The sequence below is a fragment of the Exserohilum turcica genome, assembly GCF_000359705.1.
Source record: "Exserohilum turcica Et28A unplaced genomic scaffold SETTUscaffold_25, whole genome shotgun sequence".
NCBI lineage: Eukaryota > Fungi > Ascomycota > Dothideomycetes > Pleosporales > Pleosporaceae > Exserohilum > Exserohilum turcicum.
The window spans coordinates 114,996-130,769 of NW_007360081.1; the positions used below are offsets into that span (position 1 = coordinate 114,996).

Here is a 15,774-nt window from a genome sequence, read left to right on the forward strand (position 1 = left end):
CTAGCTCGTTATTCGTCCAGCCGTTGTCGCTGACTGCGATCGCCCAGTCGCGTGGGATCTCTGCTTCGTACCAGGCGGATAGATGATATTTGCCAGCCAAGATGACGAATGGCGGAACTGCCCAGCCAGCTGCGTTAATCGCTGCGATCAGCGTTACCCACCCACGATTGCCTGGCTCAACTGCCTTTGGTCGGCCCCTCCTCTCTGACGCTGTTACGACTAGCTGAGTCGTGATCTTGCCCATCATGAAGCCAGCTTCGTCGAAGTTGTAGACGTCCTCGTCACAGATGCCGTACTTAGCCTTTGTCTGCTCTACAAGCTCAAACCAGCTCTTGATTAGGACTGGATCTTCACATAGAGCTCTCTGCCTATCGTACGCTCGATTGAAACGCGTCGTAAGACTGTCTGTACGCTTGACAAAGTTGGCTGGCCACTTCTGCCCAACCTGGCCAGCGCCGCGCGCAGCCAGCAGCTTATCAGCCATATCGCGCACAGCAGCATACGTGGGCGCAAATCCACGTAGATCTAGATCAAGTATATGATCAACTATCACCTCCTCTTCTAGCTTAGTGAGCTTCTTTAAGTTAGGCTAGCAATCGCGTCAAGCAGGTATACCAGCGCGTCGGCGGCGGATTGTTCGTTCAGACACGTTGTAGACAGCAGCAGCGCGACGATTACTTTGTGTTTAATAGAGATTAATAGAAGAAATAGCAAGCTAAATATCTGCTTCATTTAAAGCTAATTAAGTAGCGCTACGTTGAGCCATTGTTCGTTGAGATAGGAGAGGTGCGCAGGTTTGGTGGGGTGCGGCGCTCGCTTGCCTGCGGCGCTCGCTTGCCACATACGTTATTTAAAGTGGTAATGTGCATTGTATGAGTGATCTTAAGGTGCAGACGTAGCGGCTTCTATAACGCAATATTATACAATTTCTACTAGAGTTTCTCCACCTTTACCATACGTAATACAAATTTGTTCTTGTCATAATCATATCATTACATTCTTAAAATATTTTAATACTGTTTCGCCTATACTTAAAAGTTATTTCAAAGAGAGTGGTTTTTTTTAAATATATTGGTCGTTAACCTTCTACTGTAGAGGTGTGGTGTGGAACTGCGATGTCTGCTTAGTAGGTGGAACAGACCGGTGGGCTCTTTCCCTTCGCCTTGCGTGCCAGGAGAGGGGAGAGAGAGTAAATTATAAGAAGTAGTATCTTTAAGCAAGAGATTTTTCTAAGAGATGTTGTTAATTTCTTTTTCCTATAGACCTAGCTACTAATTTATCTTTCTCAAGAGAGTGAGCAGTGCGTAGATAGCACAAGGGTCATGGTGACCTGTGCCTCGGCACACTACGTCGAGTGTATTATAAAGGTAGTTAATTTTGTGTTATGTATAACTTGAAAACTTCTAACACCTATCTTTCTCTTACTATAAGCGTGAGGTAATAAAAGTACTAACCTAATAAACTATATCAGCATACAATGAGAATTTTAGAAGAGATATATAATATCAATATAGGCTAATAAAGCTCATAGCAGGGGGGATTATAAAGAAAGAAAGAAAGAAAGAAAGATAAAAAGGTCATATGTTGTGTCACAACTAGAAAGGGTGTCGTGAAAATGGTTTGATCGAATTCCAACTACAAATCAGGATTGAATTCCAATGCCAGCCACAGATCAACACCGGAGCCATTTCCAGCCTGCCACTTATGCCACGGGTATTGAACAACATTGTTCTTTCCCCTCATGGGTTTCCCGTAAGGATCGCGCTTCCAGATTCCCCCATGTTCCTCAAGCGGCTTGAGCTCAAGGTGGTCAAAAGCACTCTCATCCAACGTATTCATGTCTTTGGGAGGAACATCCTCAAATTCGGCTTTCAGTCGACTCATTCCACCGGTGTCGGTGCCTGAGTTGAGTGAGATATGTATCTCCGAGAAGAGTGCGTCGGAGTGGTTGTGGACTCCGCAATTGACACCACTGCCTGCAGTCCAAAACTGCATATGGCAAATGGGCTTCTTGGAATCCAGCAATCTGATATGAAACCCGGCCAAATTGTGGAAGTTTGCATTCTTGAAAAATGGGTTGTCGATCCCCCACCACAGACTGTCGACGCTATTGATATGCAAAGAATCCAGATTTGCACCAAGTGAACTGGTGTCTAATTTTGTTACGACTGGGACATCACCCACAGTTGAGAACAAGGAGGGACTCGAAATTGGAACTAGTCGCAGGAGGATTGCACCGGTAATGTTTGACGCATATGCAGTATTGTAAGAACTCGTAGTCATGGAAGCTGTGAATGGCGCTACGCTGAAAGGGGACCGGATCTCCACTGGTTCTTCGGCTGGCATTGTCGCATAGGACTTACCTTCAGAAAAGAAGCCAATAGAACTATAAAGGACCTTGATACCGTGCCCAGCCCCGACAGGGATAGCATGCCCCTTCGGATAAACCTCTGTACTAATAGCATAGTTGCCAATATCGATTAAAGGAATGGAATGCGGATGTTGGAGAGATCTATCGTTTGCGGGATCCCGAACATACACCATACCTTCCTGATCCCAAACTGTGGGAACAATCGCTGGTTCGACATTGGCGGGCCGTGATCTGACAAAATCATTGAGGTACAACCTAACAACAGGGCGTGGTTCCTCATAGTAGCGTTTGACATTGTAACTGATCGAGACAAGGTCGACAAGGCCTTTACCCGCAAAATTTCCCAGGGCGATTCGAGCTGTCGATTCCTCGGCGATTCGCCATTTAGCGAATATCCCGTTCTCTAGGTCCAGTGGTTTGTAGTACATGATTCCCTTGTTAGGGTTGGGCCCAGGACCGGGCGGAATAGTTTCGCCATGTTCATCGCGGTCCAATGGTCCGAACAGGGATAGTAAGAATTCATCGTTGCCATCACCATCAAAATCAGCACAAACGATGAAATGACCAGGGCCATCTCCCGTCTTGAGCTGCTGATTCGGTGTACCGTAAACATCAAGCACATGTCGCTTCCACTTTTGCTGCTTCATGCCGCGATCAACCTTGGTGTAGACGCATGCGGCGATGCCATGAAATGGATCTAATGTTGCAATGTAAGCAAATGGATTGCCACCAAATTTGCCAGAATCTGAACATCCAGATCCCCAATGATCACCACTGCCTGGGGATTCCGAAGTTGGGGATTGTCGCGGCTCCATTGGTTCGCCAACGGTTATAAGCTGCCGATGCCATTCCTTTTTCTCGTAGTATAGCCATGTGAGGCCCTCACGAGAGCAGATAAGCATTGAGTCCAGACCACCAGGTCCATTGAACCTATCTTGTTTAGCCCTGTTGTTACAGTGTATGAAGACTGGGTCGCATACTTGCGTACGGTGACTTCGTGAATGACGGTGAAATTCTCATCGTCAATAATATCCCTAGGCCATTCAACACTACCGACACGTATTAGTATTGGAAGATGACACGAGTGTGTGTTTTGGGTCACGTACGCTTCCAGTACCTTCTCGGGAGCTTGGAACCTGATTATTGGGATAGGAGTGGTCTTGTCGTGTGGCCCATATACAACGGATGCAGCAACAATCTCAAGGTAAGACCTATGCATGGTCGTTCTGTTGTCACGAAAGAAATTGGAATGATGAAATACCTTTGTGTGAAATGTCCTGCTTTGATCCTGTGCATGGCTGGCCATCTACCAATGTAGCGTTCTTTCCAATGACCATACTTCAGTCTGTTACGTCCCGGGTTCTCCAGCCATGTGATATGGCCACCAGCTAGATTGCACTCTAGCATGAAAGGGCCGTAATCATGGCATATCACAAGATCCATGAGCCCATTGCCAGTAATATCAACTGCAGTGACTGCAACTGGAGAGTCGAACTTTCCAATCTCATACTTTGTCCATTCTTGAGTGAATCAGCGAAAGTTGGGCAAAGACAAAACAAACCTACCACAAGTGGGCTTCACATCGTTGAGCTGACCATTGTCACACTCGATATCCTCGCGGGCTTTGTGCTCAGCTTCGGCAATTGGATTGTCAAGAAACTCAATGAGCCCAGAGACAAGGCCAGATCTGTCCGCATAGATCAGGATAGGAACAAGTGTAACATATCTTTGGATGTGACTCACACTATGATCCCAGGTACACGGTCGTGTTCCAGGTCAAAATGAAATGTTTCAACCCAGTAACCATCATTGCGGTCAGACGGTAAGACTGAGGAACTGTATCGAGGTACCTGCACTGAGGTGGTACCTGCCTGGGCAGGACCTGTGTTCGATGGTGTCAAGCTCTGCATGGGACTTACTCTTCTCTCGCAGTCATCCATTGCGCAATCTCAACTCCAATGAAATATATATTTTATCGAAGCTTGTCGATATCACGGATAGATAAGTGAACACTCAACTAAGTTGTGGGCCATGTTTGTGAGTTTTTATATGTTAAATGAGCTGAAAGTTGATTCTTCATATTATGCATGGCGATACCGCTGGCTAATAAACGTGCTTCAGGTATTCCGTTGTGACAATGATGACATTATAGGATTAGTGCTCAAGTTCATGCATTATGTGAGGAACTTATGCAAACTACTACTACGGTTTCTTCCATGGTGTGACAAACGGTATAGCAGTCTGTGCTCGGTGTCAGGTAATATATTTCATGCCTCTATGCCTTGGATGTATTATCCATAGTCTCTAGTACGAATGATTAATATGTGAAAAGAAACGACATGGATGGCTTATGCAGCATGTGTATCAAGGATGATTGCTATAGAGGATCTCTGTAGCACTGAAGTAGATCCATCAGACTCCAAGACTTCCCTCCCTGCCCGAAAGTAGTCATTTGATCTAATTCTATTATTGGAATACTTATGGAATTCAGCAATCTATCCTATACAACTCTGATACGCAATTCTGAGAAGAATTGAATACTTATTAATTGTTAGATTCGATGAATGCATGGAACTACACACTGCCTAATCAGATGCATATATATGCGCTAAGCAAGTTACACAACTCCCGCATGCAACTCAACATACCCGAGCAATGTGACATGCGTAGTGTATTCAACAAATTCTGAATTATGCATGTGAGATAGCCCGCCCCGGCAGAATATAAGCAGCTAACGTCGTATCCTGCATACCAGCCAAGAGCTGAATGCAGAGAGAGTTAAGCGACTCAGGCCATGCGAGTTGTTTGCGAATCACGTCTGTTCCAAGATACAGCCCAGCCAGCCACTTGCCTCATACCGCCTGAAGATTCTCCCAACGAGTCTCAAATCGATATTGTTCAGACGCTTTGCCGAAATAGCTATATTGATAGATTATAGGTTCGGATATGAGGTGACCTGACATCGTATGATCGTTCTGTGGCGTGTAGTACTATCTCTTTTATCAGGTGAGGTTGTTAAATCTTGTGTTACCTCAAGTTCGCCTAGAGATCTACCCCGCCCTGATCGACCACTGGCATACCAATACGTGTAATTCAAAGCCGAGTATATACACCATCACCGAAGAACTAAGTCTAAACCGTCATCTAGACAGATAAACACGATAGTCAACAAGAATGTCATGACAACTTGAAAACCAAATCTAATATTCTATTGCATGAGCTAGATAGAGGAACTGCATGCCACAGACTGCGGTTCAGCTATGTAGTAGCCGATTTAGTCATCCACGTGTTCTTAAGTGAACAAGGTTTAGTTCGAATTTGCGAACTATTTCTAAAATCGGTATAACCATGACCAGGGCTTTGAGAAAGTCTCAACCGCTGTCCTACTTTCATTAGTCGTTCAACTCCGGTTCTAGTATCCATTGGCATACTACACTCTATGGATTGTTAATGAGCCTTTTATTCTGTCATACTTAATCTTAAAGGTACCGTAATCTTCTACACAGAAAGGAGCTGAATCACATTACTCAACTCCAGTTCGACTGCCCCTGCACTTCCTCATCCCATATTCGACGAAATGGGGCTAGAGGCACTTGACGTGACTCCGCCTACATCGGACAACGCTGATACACCCGCCAAATTCTGGAAGACCCAAGATCCATACATTTTCAAACCAGCGGAGTGGTTCTTCAAAGAAATTGCGTTTGGAAACCCAGTAACCCCCAATACAATTTTGTATGAAGAATCGGATCAGCAAGCTGACGACTTACCGCTTCCGGTCACAAGCCATGGACGGATATTCCGTTTTAATGACCAGTTGGGCTTTCTGCTCATACAATTCATGCGTCCGCAAGTCTGGCGTATCAGATTCCACAGCTCAAATAAATCACCGAGGGACTTCACTGACCACAACTCGAGAACAATCGTCCAGGACACACTTACGAAGACTATTGGCATTTTGGACCTAACTGAAGGCCTATCCTGGCATGTTGAACTGATACACCCGAACAATGAATACTACGTTTTGCAATCCGTCCTCGGTTCCGAATCAGTAGACGACCCGTCTCGCAGGGTGATTGTCCAACTGTGGATTGAACGGAACCCAATCACCATCACTGCAGTGCGAGCAATCAGAACGACCGGTCTCGTGAGGCAGCTACCGACATTTTCAGCAACTGTCGATGTCGATCCTGGGACTATGAAAAAATTGGAAATTGATACACCTCCCGACTCACAGGCTGCCGTTATCTGGCGGACTAAGAATAATCCGCTTCAATGGCTAGGTAATGCGACGATTCTGTCGATTGAAAAGCCACAGAGTGCGAAATACACGGGGTTCGGTGAGCAAGGAGGGCGTAGGATGTTCAAGGACCACGTGTGCATGAACTATTTCAGTGAGCCCTGCCATATTCACTATGTTTGTTATAGCCTAACGAGAATTTCCAGATTTTGACAACATGCGATACTTTAACGTCTATGGGCAGGACCGCATGAATGGGCCGTTTTCGGACAGCGAGCCCTTGTATCATTCTGAGCCTTACTGGATTGAAATGAATGCGCATCCAGGTGCTCAGTCCCAGCTAGCCACGTTCGTGGACAACTACTCCGACGTAAAGCTCGACCTTGGCTGCGTGGACTCCACGCAGCTCAGAATTGCAACAAGGTTCAATAGCTTTCAAAGCATATTCATCGCTGGTGATGACGTTGCTCAGGTTATTCTTTTGTACACATCACTGATTGGCAGACCATATCTAAAGCCACGCTTCGTCCTAGGGAACCATCAGGGCTGCTACGGCTACGACACACGCAAGAAAGTGGAAGATGCAGTCAACCAATATAGGAAGTATCAAATCCCACTAGACGGAATGCACATCGATGTCGATATCCAGCGTCTCTATCGAACCTTCACCATCAACACAGACGATGACCATTTCCCAAGACCAGAGGAAATGTTCAGCGAGCTCCGCAAGAAAGGAGTCAAGTGCAGCACGAACATCACGCCTGTAATCAGTCTCCACCACGACCCCAAAAATCCCTACCCCACTCTTGATGAAGGCCTGAAAAACGGATACTTTGTCATGGACCGCCGCGATATTGACCCGTCCGCGAGCTCCTTCGACAAACAGGTATCTCTCAACTTCGGGGGCGGAAACAGATACTTCAAGAACCCGAACAACTTCGACGATCTTCCACAGTACGAGGTAAGGGGCAACTACCAGCTCGAGAGCCTTTTCAATAAAGACCCTGCCGTCCCCTTCCGAGGCGGCGTCGATTACGGAGGCGGTAGGGGAGCGCCAGGCTATTACCCCAACTTGAACAATCAGGAGGTGAGGAATTGGTGGGGTAGGCAATACACGTACCTTTTCCAGGCAGGCCTTGAGTTCGTCTGGCAAGACATGACATCTCCATGCATGGCTGAAGCTTTTGGCGACATGAAATCGTAAGTCAAACCCCTGGAAGTCTGCATCTTTTGGTCATAAATAGGCTAACAACCGTGAAAAGCTGGCCTTTCCGTCTCCTTCTAGACTCCGACGGCTGGAGCGGGGATCCCCGGGCTGCCGATCGTAAAAAGGCGATTGAAATTTGGTCGCTCTACAGCTACAATCTCCACAAAGCAACATTCCACGGTCTACAGGACCTCGAAAGCCGTAAGAGCAAACGTAATTTCATCATCGGGCGTGGCAGCTTTGCAGGTGCTCAGCGCTTTGCGGGGCTCTGGACCGGCGACAACGCTTCGACGTGGGAATTCTTCGACATCTCCGTAGCACAGGTACTTGCGCTTGGACTTGCGGGAGTGACAGTTGCTGGAGCTGATGTCGGCGGGTTTGAACCAGTACATGATGGTGAGTTGTGGGCAGACCCTGAGCTCGTGATTCGATGGTATTGCGCGTATAGCCTGCTGCCGTGGTTCCGGAACCATTACAGCGGCAAAGAGGGAAAGAAATTGTTCCAGGAGCCATATGCCTTTGCCGAAATTCAGAACACGCCGAATTGGAGGTTTGTACCCGAAAAGGACCGCAACATATACTACTCTGTACTGCCGATATGTCGTTATGTTGTTCAATTGCGGTACAGCCTCCTCCAGCTACTCTACGATGCCATGTTTGAAAACATGATCAACGGTTTGCCGATTGCGCGAGCCATGATCATTACCGATCCATTGGATTCATCGCTCTATCAGGCAAACCAGTGGTACACACGGAGTCAGTATCTAGTTCGCAATGATCTCCTTGTCGCACCAGCTCTCTACAAGGAGTCTCAGCGGAAGACAAGAAAGCTGTACCTACCTGCTCCGGACGACTGGTATCCCATAAACCTGCGCCCAGGAACAAAACTGTATCTGGATGGTATCTTTGCGCAGCCCTTAGCTCCAAAGGTCAATGGTGGTACATATGTCAATTTCGACTGCCACATCTCACCAGATGAGAAGCAGCTACCGTACGCTACACCGATGTACATCCGCGAGGGGGCCATCATACCGCAAATGGCAGTGCAAGACTGGGTGCCCGATCGTACGCGGGACGACAAGGATGCTCCACCGAATCCGCTTACGATTAATGTTTACCCGGGCAAGGACAACAGCTACGACATGTACCTTGACGACGGGGTATCTCGTGAGAGTGCCCCTGACAACATATACCTTTCTGCGCTGCCGAACAACGCCAAGGAGCAGGTGGTGACGAAACGGGCCAATGCATATGGAGATCGCGAGGCAAAAAGCATATTCCGAAATGTAAGAATTGAGCAAACGATCATAAGAGTGTTTGCTAGCGACCAGATGAGAGACATACGGCGGATTAGAGCGTCAACGCCTTTCTCACAATATGGAGATGACCTGGTGCAAAAAAGCGTCGGCAGTGAGTACCGTATTGTGATATGGCATGCCTCGAGGTGGCCTGCAGTGGAGATGGACCTAGATTCGGTCAATGTGAGGATCGAAGGTAATGTCCAGGTCAACTGTGAAACAGACAAGGCGCTGCGAGCAACGGTAGCGTGGGTCCCTGTATCTGCTACTACGGACGTTATGTTTTATGTTAGTCATGCGGCCTAAGGCAGGACCAGCAACAATCTCTTCTCTTCTTAAAAAATTGTAGGCACAGTTAGATCAGACTTAGTGGAGTGGATAGCTTACCCAACTGTACAGCTTACCCATGTGCATAGATTACTGATATGCATATTTCACTTATACTAACTAACTCATAGAATACCTTGACTAATCCTTTAGAGTAGTAAGTGGTTCGTAAGCCATCAACTAGGTACAGGCCTCTATCAACAAACTGAGTAGTAACTTTAATAGCCTTCCGACTAAGCGCCGCAATCCTAGCAGGGAAACAAGTGTAGGCAAAGTTCCATACTAGTAACTATAGCTTTACCATAACTAGTTAAACACATTTGAGCGTTGTTAGTCATAGCTTGGTGGTCACACTAGTTACATATGAGAGTGAATTTCAATCCATATCATCGCCTCTTCATTGTACCTTGATTAGAAACCGCAAAAATGATGAAACTTCGAGTGCTTACCACATCTCTTCTCTGCTTACTACACCAGACTTTCTTTTTGTTACTCACCTACCAATATCTACAATGATGTACCTTAAGATTACCGTCGTATTGATAGCAGCCACACTTCAGACATAGCCAGCTTGAGAGTCACAACCAAGTATAATTCTCACCAGAAGCCATTTCCAATGAAATATCCAGACGCCAGGTGTTCGAAGAGATGAGATTTACTAGCTTAAAAGGACTCAGCACGGCTTTTTCCAAAGCCGAATCATTCCTGAACTCGGATTTGATCTTGCAGTTGGCGGACAATTCACTGCACTAAACCTGCATGTCACTGATTCAGTATATCCACTATAGCATATCTCTGTCAACTTCGATGTAAACTACCACGAAATCACTTTCTCAGAGCCAAGGCAAGGTGCCGATCTAGTGCAGCTTGGCTGCGTCATCTGCTAAGCGACTCTTATGGTGTAGGTGGGTGTCATGGCGTGGCCGTAACTAATCTAGTAGCGCTGCTAGGGTTTAGCCGTACAATTGTACGTTTGGCTATCGCTCTGCATTTAGACCCCAGATACGTGTATTTCAAGTTCTCGTCTGCTAATATATGTAGCTGCTTAAGCTATGTCTTATAATCTACTGAATGTCTAGTGTTACACTGTTTCGCTCGTGACTGTGCCTGTACGCTCTTTGAAAGTGGGAGAAGGAGTTAAATTTAATAGCTGCGACCGAGGCAATGACGAGACAAAGTTAGAATGTTTGTTACACTCGTTGTACTTGGATCATGAGACTTAGCTCATGCTTGTATCTACACATGGTTATTTTATCTATTATTCCACAATCCATCTCGCTGAATTCCAATGTTCTTCTCATTACCAGTGGCTTACTTATTAATAAAATGAACAAATCTTACTATAAAACTCACATACATTTATAAAGACTACAAAAGACGAGTATAGACTAATAACTATATAGAGGAGTTTCAAGCCCAACTAGGGATGGTCCCTTGTAGAAACTGAGTATCTCCCCTGAGAGCTGAGATCTAGCTGGGTAGAATGGCGTGCGTGCAGTCACATGATATGTAATGTAGAGAATGCAGTTAGTGTACGCTTATTACCACTACTGAAATGTATCTTGCCACTTGCACATCTCTTTCTTGCGCTTATGTACTGCCTCTATATGTACAGTGGATATCAGATGTTACCGTGAAAATCCGTCGCGTATGTGGACAAATGTTGCATACCGATCCCTCGCCCACCTCCGCGTGCGCTTGCCGAACAAGGCCATGGGTAGACTCAGCCCCATAACCAGTAAACCTAGTATTCCAAGAACGACGAAGCAGTTCTCTATGCCCGAGTCGATCCAGAAGCTGGCGACGAAGGTGAATACCATTGCAAGCGTGTTATTGATGACTGCGACGCCTACCATGCCTTCAAGAACCATTTCCCTGCGCGTGTTAGGAGCGGCCTCAATATCATAGTAATAGTGGACCTACGGGAATGAGTCTGCAAGGTACGACAAACTCAAGTCACCAGCACAGCCATAGCCAAAACCGATGAAGCCCAGCCCAACGTACGGCACAGGCCAATCCCAACCTCGAGCCGTGCCGATACCAAACAGCCAAATGCCGGTAGGGAAGATCAAGGTGCAAAGTGCCATCAGATACAGCCGGTATTCAGCCTCCATCACACCTTTGTTGCGCTTGATCATCCACTGCATGAACGCATCGCTTCCATATCCTCCATAAGCGCAGCCAATGAGACTGCCAATCAGCGTGGGGATGTTCATATTGCCCACCGCAACAGATCCGTAATTCCACGGGTGGCCAGACCATGTGTCCTCTTGTAGGGTGAGATAGAAGGTCAAGCAGGACTGTTGGAAGCCCCATTGCAGTCCGGCATACCACACAGCCGGGAAAGTGAAGACACGCAGGGTGTGCCACAGACGATTAAGATACTGCTTGAAACCTGTTCCGCGCAGGTTCGGTGCCGGGGTGATGATGCGGATGCGCTCCCAGTAAGACTTTTTCCGATCCCTGGATGAGAATTCCGTGTCCGGGGTGGGCTCGCATGCTGTCTTCTCACCGCTGGCACCATCCGGAGAGCTTTTGCTAACGGGCTGTTCGGCGTCAAGGACGACGCGGTCATTGTTATTGGCGGGGTAACGATCGCGCGAGAATTCCGTCTCTTCCAAGCCAAAATAGAAGACGACAAGGCTGCCGCCGCAAATGATAGCACCAACGTAGCCGATCCAACGCCAACCGAGTCCCTCAGATACGTAGGCACCAATTAGAGGGCCAAGATAGGTGCCAATAGCCGTCGCAAATGTGTACATGCCAAGAACACTACCAGTCTGATGTTCGAACCAGATGTCGAGAAGCGACAGTTGGGCAGTAGCTTCGCCGACCGACTCAGCAGCTCCAACGAACAATTGGCTCCACACCACACCGGAGACGCTGTCGATGCGCGCATACCAGATAAGGCCGCCGATGTTGAGCACGAGCGAGGCAAGATAGCCCAGCCTCCGCCCATACAAGTGCACGAGAGGAGAGCTCAAAAGAGCCCAGTAGCCGATGCCGATGAAAAGCACGCCAGCGCCGGTATTGAAGACATCGTAGCTGATGCCATACTCTTGATTCACACCATCAGACCCGGATCCCGCGTTGTTCGAGGTTGCTGCGGTGAGGCCAACCATGTACAGAACGAGGAGCGAGTGCCAGATTTTGCGCCACAAGGACCAGCGCAGCGGATCGTTGGGTGAATTGGTGGGCTGAGGTACAAGGAGGATATTGCCCGACTTCTGCAGCGACGCGTCTCCTGGCAGGGCGTAGCCGCTCTCGTGGAGCCGTCGCGTGCCGGGAATGAATTCTTCTTCACTGTGCGCATTGCTGCGGCTGCGCATTCTGTTGGCGGACATGATAGATTAGAAAGGATGGCCGTCTGACGCTTCCAGCGTCGCTGTTGTTAGCAGGGCAGCATGTCGCAGGAGGCAATTGTATGTATCAAGGAACTGGAACAAACAAGCAGCATGGGATGAAGACTTTTTCGTTATCTTCTTATCTCGGACTTAACCTAGTGCAAACCCCGGGCCGACTACACCTAGAAACGGCAGGTGCAATGCTTCATTGCGCCACAAGACTCAAGCCACAACCATACCGTGTATACTGCCAGTTTGAATGGCATCAGTATCAAGTCTCGCGATTCCTGGGCAATTCATCCCAGGGGGCATTCGGCATCGAAGCCAAAGGTTCCCCTGGCCGTGCAACCGAGATGTGTGATGCTGCCCGGGCTTGGAATTCGACGGCACTGTGTAAATTCCTCTGCGCCTCTACCTGCCCGTTTCCAGTCTAGACAAAGCTGGACGTACTATCGCGATGATCATTCCAACCATTCCTCTACAGTTTCTCAAAGGCTGATTCTTGTATAGGCTTCGCGGTGTGGGGAAGATAGTTCTCAAATACACCCACAAATCGAGTAATTAAGATATTAGTAGGTGCTGCATTGATCCCCACACTTCAACCTCATCGTTACTTTCTATTTCTCGAGCGTTCTATGCTTAGGTATGCAGAATGCCATGTAATATAGAAATGATTAAAGAGCTCCTAGGCATCCAGATGACTAGATCCTGGAAGATCCTGAAAGATAGGTTGGCGGTCGCGAGAAAACTAAAACATGTATCAGGCTTGATATCGCGCAGGCTTAGTAGGGTCTGACTTACTCTAACGTTTTCCCCTACGTCCATTACTAATACTTCTTCGGAAAACACAATGAAAGATTCATGTAAGTCAATGTGATCCTTTACCGCATCCTCGAACAGCTTCTGACTCCGCCTTACCGCAGGCACAGAGGCGGGGCCTTTCAGGTAGATTTTATAGACTAGGGCATATTGTGGCGCTCGAGCCCCTCCAAAGTAAGCGTTAAGATCAAACTTTTCAGAAACTTCGCCAACATTTGCGATAACACCCCAAGCGTCATCCTGGCAGTGCTGCTCGAGCGCTTGAGTAAGGGTTGGAGTGAGCTCAGGCTCCAACTTGCCACCGCTGAGTTGATTATCCGGAGTTGAGACGAAGTACATGGCTACGGTAGTGTTGCCTTGGCCAAGCGCTCTGCCGGAGCGCTCGGATGCCAACCGAGTCTTAAGCTCTACTTGTTTTTCCCTCGCCATGAGCGAAATGCTGGTTTCGAAGTCGGCGAAAAAGCGGGCATCTGGGCCTACTTTTGTTTTGACGTAGTCGGAGTTAAAACTCTTGATAACATGGTCCCAGTCTCGGAAATAGAGCTCTGTGGTATCGTCGCGACCGCACCAATAATGATTTGCGTTCGGGAGTCCATCAGCACGCAGACCGAACGCGGCATCGAAAATCTGAGTCTGTATGTATTTGCTTTGAAGCAGGAGCCGAATTCTAAGTATTGGCCTGGAAAACGGTGCGATGGGAAAAATGCTCACTGCGGTTTCTGATCCTTGTCCTCGGGGGCATCGCTCAGAGCTCCGTGGACTCGAAAACGATAATCGAAGTACTCTTTCCGCGTCATACCCGGTTTTCGGCGGAGAACGGCAATTTGTTTGATGGAATGCTGGGATGACGACATGGTGAGTGACTGCTGGCTGCGGTGGCTTTGGCGTAAAACTTTTCAGTCAAGTACCACACTGGGCTTGTATGTCTGAGAATTCAGGTTACAGGGAGAGGGGCAAAGGATGCAAGTTGGGAGCTTATGTAAATGTCGTTCGGCTCCACCCCCACCATGCCGATGCATGATGCATCGTGAGAGACTGAGACTGCAATGCAGGGCGAGTGTGGGGGAGTGCGGCAAGGCGCGGAATGTGGAGGCATACAACATTACAAGAATGGCCCTACTTGCCGAGTCGGTATCGTGCGGGCGATCGGTCGTTCCGATGCGGTGGATGGACCAAGCGGTTGAATGTGGTCGATGTACGTACTCATACTACTAAGTCAGAGACAGACGCGGGGTAAGAGGGGCTGTCCCCGATTAAGCTACTGTAGGTGGTCAGTGCGTGCAACTGTTTAGCGGATGCAACACCATCTACACCTTCCTTGTAACGGGCTGAACGCCCTTTGGATAGCTCCTCGATGGAATCTCGGTCAAGCAGCAGACGCCAGGTCTTACTCTGCAACCCGGCATCTGTGCGAGGCCTAAGCGGCGCCCAGACGACGCGCTCAGACACTCGGTGCAACCTTTCTCCGACAAGTAAATAAACACCACGCAAGTAGACTCTATAGCTCTCTATCGAATATAACCTCTTATATACCTCGCGATTGCTCCCTAGAGCGCAGCCCCTTACATTTTATATTCAATCCCAATTAGACATAAGCCTTAGGCGGACTGTCTTCTAACTAAGTTTTAGAGCGTGTTGTTAGTGCGAGCTAGTAACACGGAGTTGGTGCTGCAATAGGTACGAAAGGCCTTTAGTGCAGCGAGAAGGTAGACCGTCGCAAGACAGTACACCTAGGGCAGAGCTTCGTAGGAAGTTCAGCCGTGAGAGACAGTAGGCGATTTAGTCGCCCAGGACCTGTCTAGGAAGTCCTACCGTGTCTTGGAAAGCCGAGCCGTAGGCGCAACGTCGCGTGATAAACTACCTGAAGGCCACTTGGGCCTAGCGTACAGTTAGCTAGAAGCGGACGTTGTAGTGAGAAGTCCTGTTAATCCTCTATCGGACGGGGTGCAGGCCGTGCGATTACTCTCAATCAGAGACAAGATCCCACAAGCGAGACGGCAAGACGCAAGTCTTCCTAGGGACGCGACACGACAGCAGCTAAACGCTGTTTAGAACTGGCTAGAAGAGAAGTACAGCTGAAGGTAAGCCCTACTAGTCCTCACTAACGAGGAGTAGGCCGCAGTCAAGGACTGCGCGAGCGGATCAAAGGACGATTAGAAGCCCTGCAC

The 15,774-nt window shown here is 48.1% G+C and overlaps 4 protein-coding genes across 4 annotated transcripts; 1 reads left to right on the forward strand and 3 right to left on the reverse strand.

Annotated features, from left to right (window-relative positions):
* Positions 1-1,604: 1,604 nt before the first annotated feature.
* On the reverse strand, positions 1,605-4,419 carry SETTUDRAFT_169622 (uncharacterized protein). Its single transcript, XM_008028470.1, has 6 exons — positions 4,115-4,419; positions 3,937-4,058; positions 3,633-3,891; positions 3,478-3,582; positions 3,352-3,420; positions 1,605-3,301 (listed from the first exon to the last, which is right to left on the reverse strand). Exons 1-6 carry the CDS (start codon positions 4,309-4,311, stop codon positions 1,636-1,638), a joined length of 2,418 nt encoding a protein of 805 aa, XP_008026661.1. The 5' UTR covers positions 4,312-4,419; the 3' UTR covers positions 1,605-1,635.
* A 1,339-nt stretch (positions 4,420-5,758) lies between these two features.
* SETTUDRAFT_169624 (glycoside hydrolase family 31 protein) lies at positions 5,759-9,832 on the forward strand. The gene is made up of 3 exons (XM_008028471.1): positions 5,759-6,765; positions 6,818-7,811; positions 7,874-9,832. Exons 1-3 carry the CDS (start codon positions 5,949-5,951, stop codon positions 9,420-9,422), a joined length of 3,360 nt encoding a protein of 1,119 aa, XP_008026662.1. The 5' UTR covers positions 5,759-5,948; the 3' UTR covers positions 9,423-9,832.
* Positions 9,833-11,008: 1,176 nt separating this feature from the next.
* Positions 11,009-12,787, reverse strand: SETTUDRAFT_169625 (uncharacterized protein; the record flags this gene model as incomplete). The annotated part of the gene is made up of 3 exons (XM_008028472.1): positions 11,009-11,318; positions 11,367-11,989; positions 12,011-12,787. The coding sequence occupies 3 exons, from the start codon at positions 12,785-12,787 to the stop codon at positions 11,072-11,074; spliced, it is 1,647 nt and encodes a 548-aa protein (XP_008026663.1). The 3' UTR covers positions 11,009-11,071.
* A 685-nt stretch (positions 12,788-13,472) lies between these two features.
* Positions 13,473-14,460, reverse strand: SETTUDRAFT_40122 (uncharacterized protein; the record flags this gene model as incomplete). Its single annotated transcript, XM_008028447.1, has 3 exons — positions 13,473-13,535; positions 13,589-14,285; positions 14,318-14,460. 3 exons carry the CDS (start codon positions 14,458-14,460, stop codon positions 13,473-13,475), a joined length of 903 nt encoding a protein of 300 aa, XP_008026638.1.
* Between the last annotated feature and the right edge of the window lie 1,314 nt (positions 14,461-15,774).

Bases quoted from the DNA above. Each gene is read 5' to 3' on its own strand.
- SETTUDRAFT_169624 (XM_008028471.1), top strand. From the start codon at position 5,949: ATGGGGCTAGAGGCACTTGACGTGACTCCGCCTACATCGGACAACGCT. The intron at 6,766-6,817 runs GTGAGCCCTGCC...GAGAATTTCCAG, and splicing joins CGTGTGCATGAACTATTTCA to ATTTTGACAACATGCGATAC. The intron at 7,812-7,873 runs GTAAGTCAAACC...AACCGTGAAAAG, and splicing joins GCTTTTGGCGACATGAAATC to CTGGCCTTTCCGTCTCCTTC.
- SETTUDRAFT_169622 (XM_008028470.1), bottom strand. From the start codon at position 4,311: ATGGATGACTGCGAGAGAAGAGTAAGTCCCATGCAGAGCTTGACACCA. The intron at 3,892-3,936 runs GTAGGTTTGTTT...GATTCACTCAAG, and splicing joins CGATGTGAAGCCCACTTGTG to AATGGACAAAGTATGAGATT. The intron at 3,583-3,632 runs GTATTTCATCAT...GACCATGCATAG, and splicing joins GCAGGACATTTCACACAAAG to GTCTTACCTTGAGATTGTTG.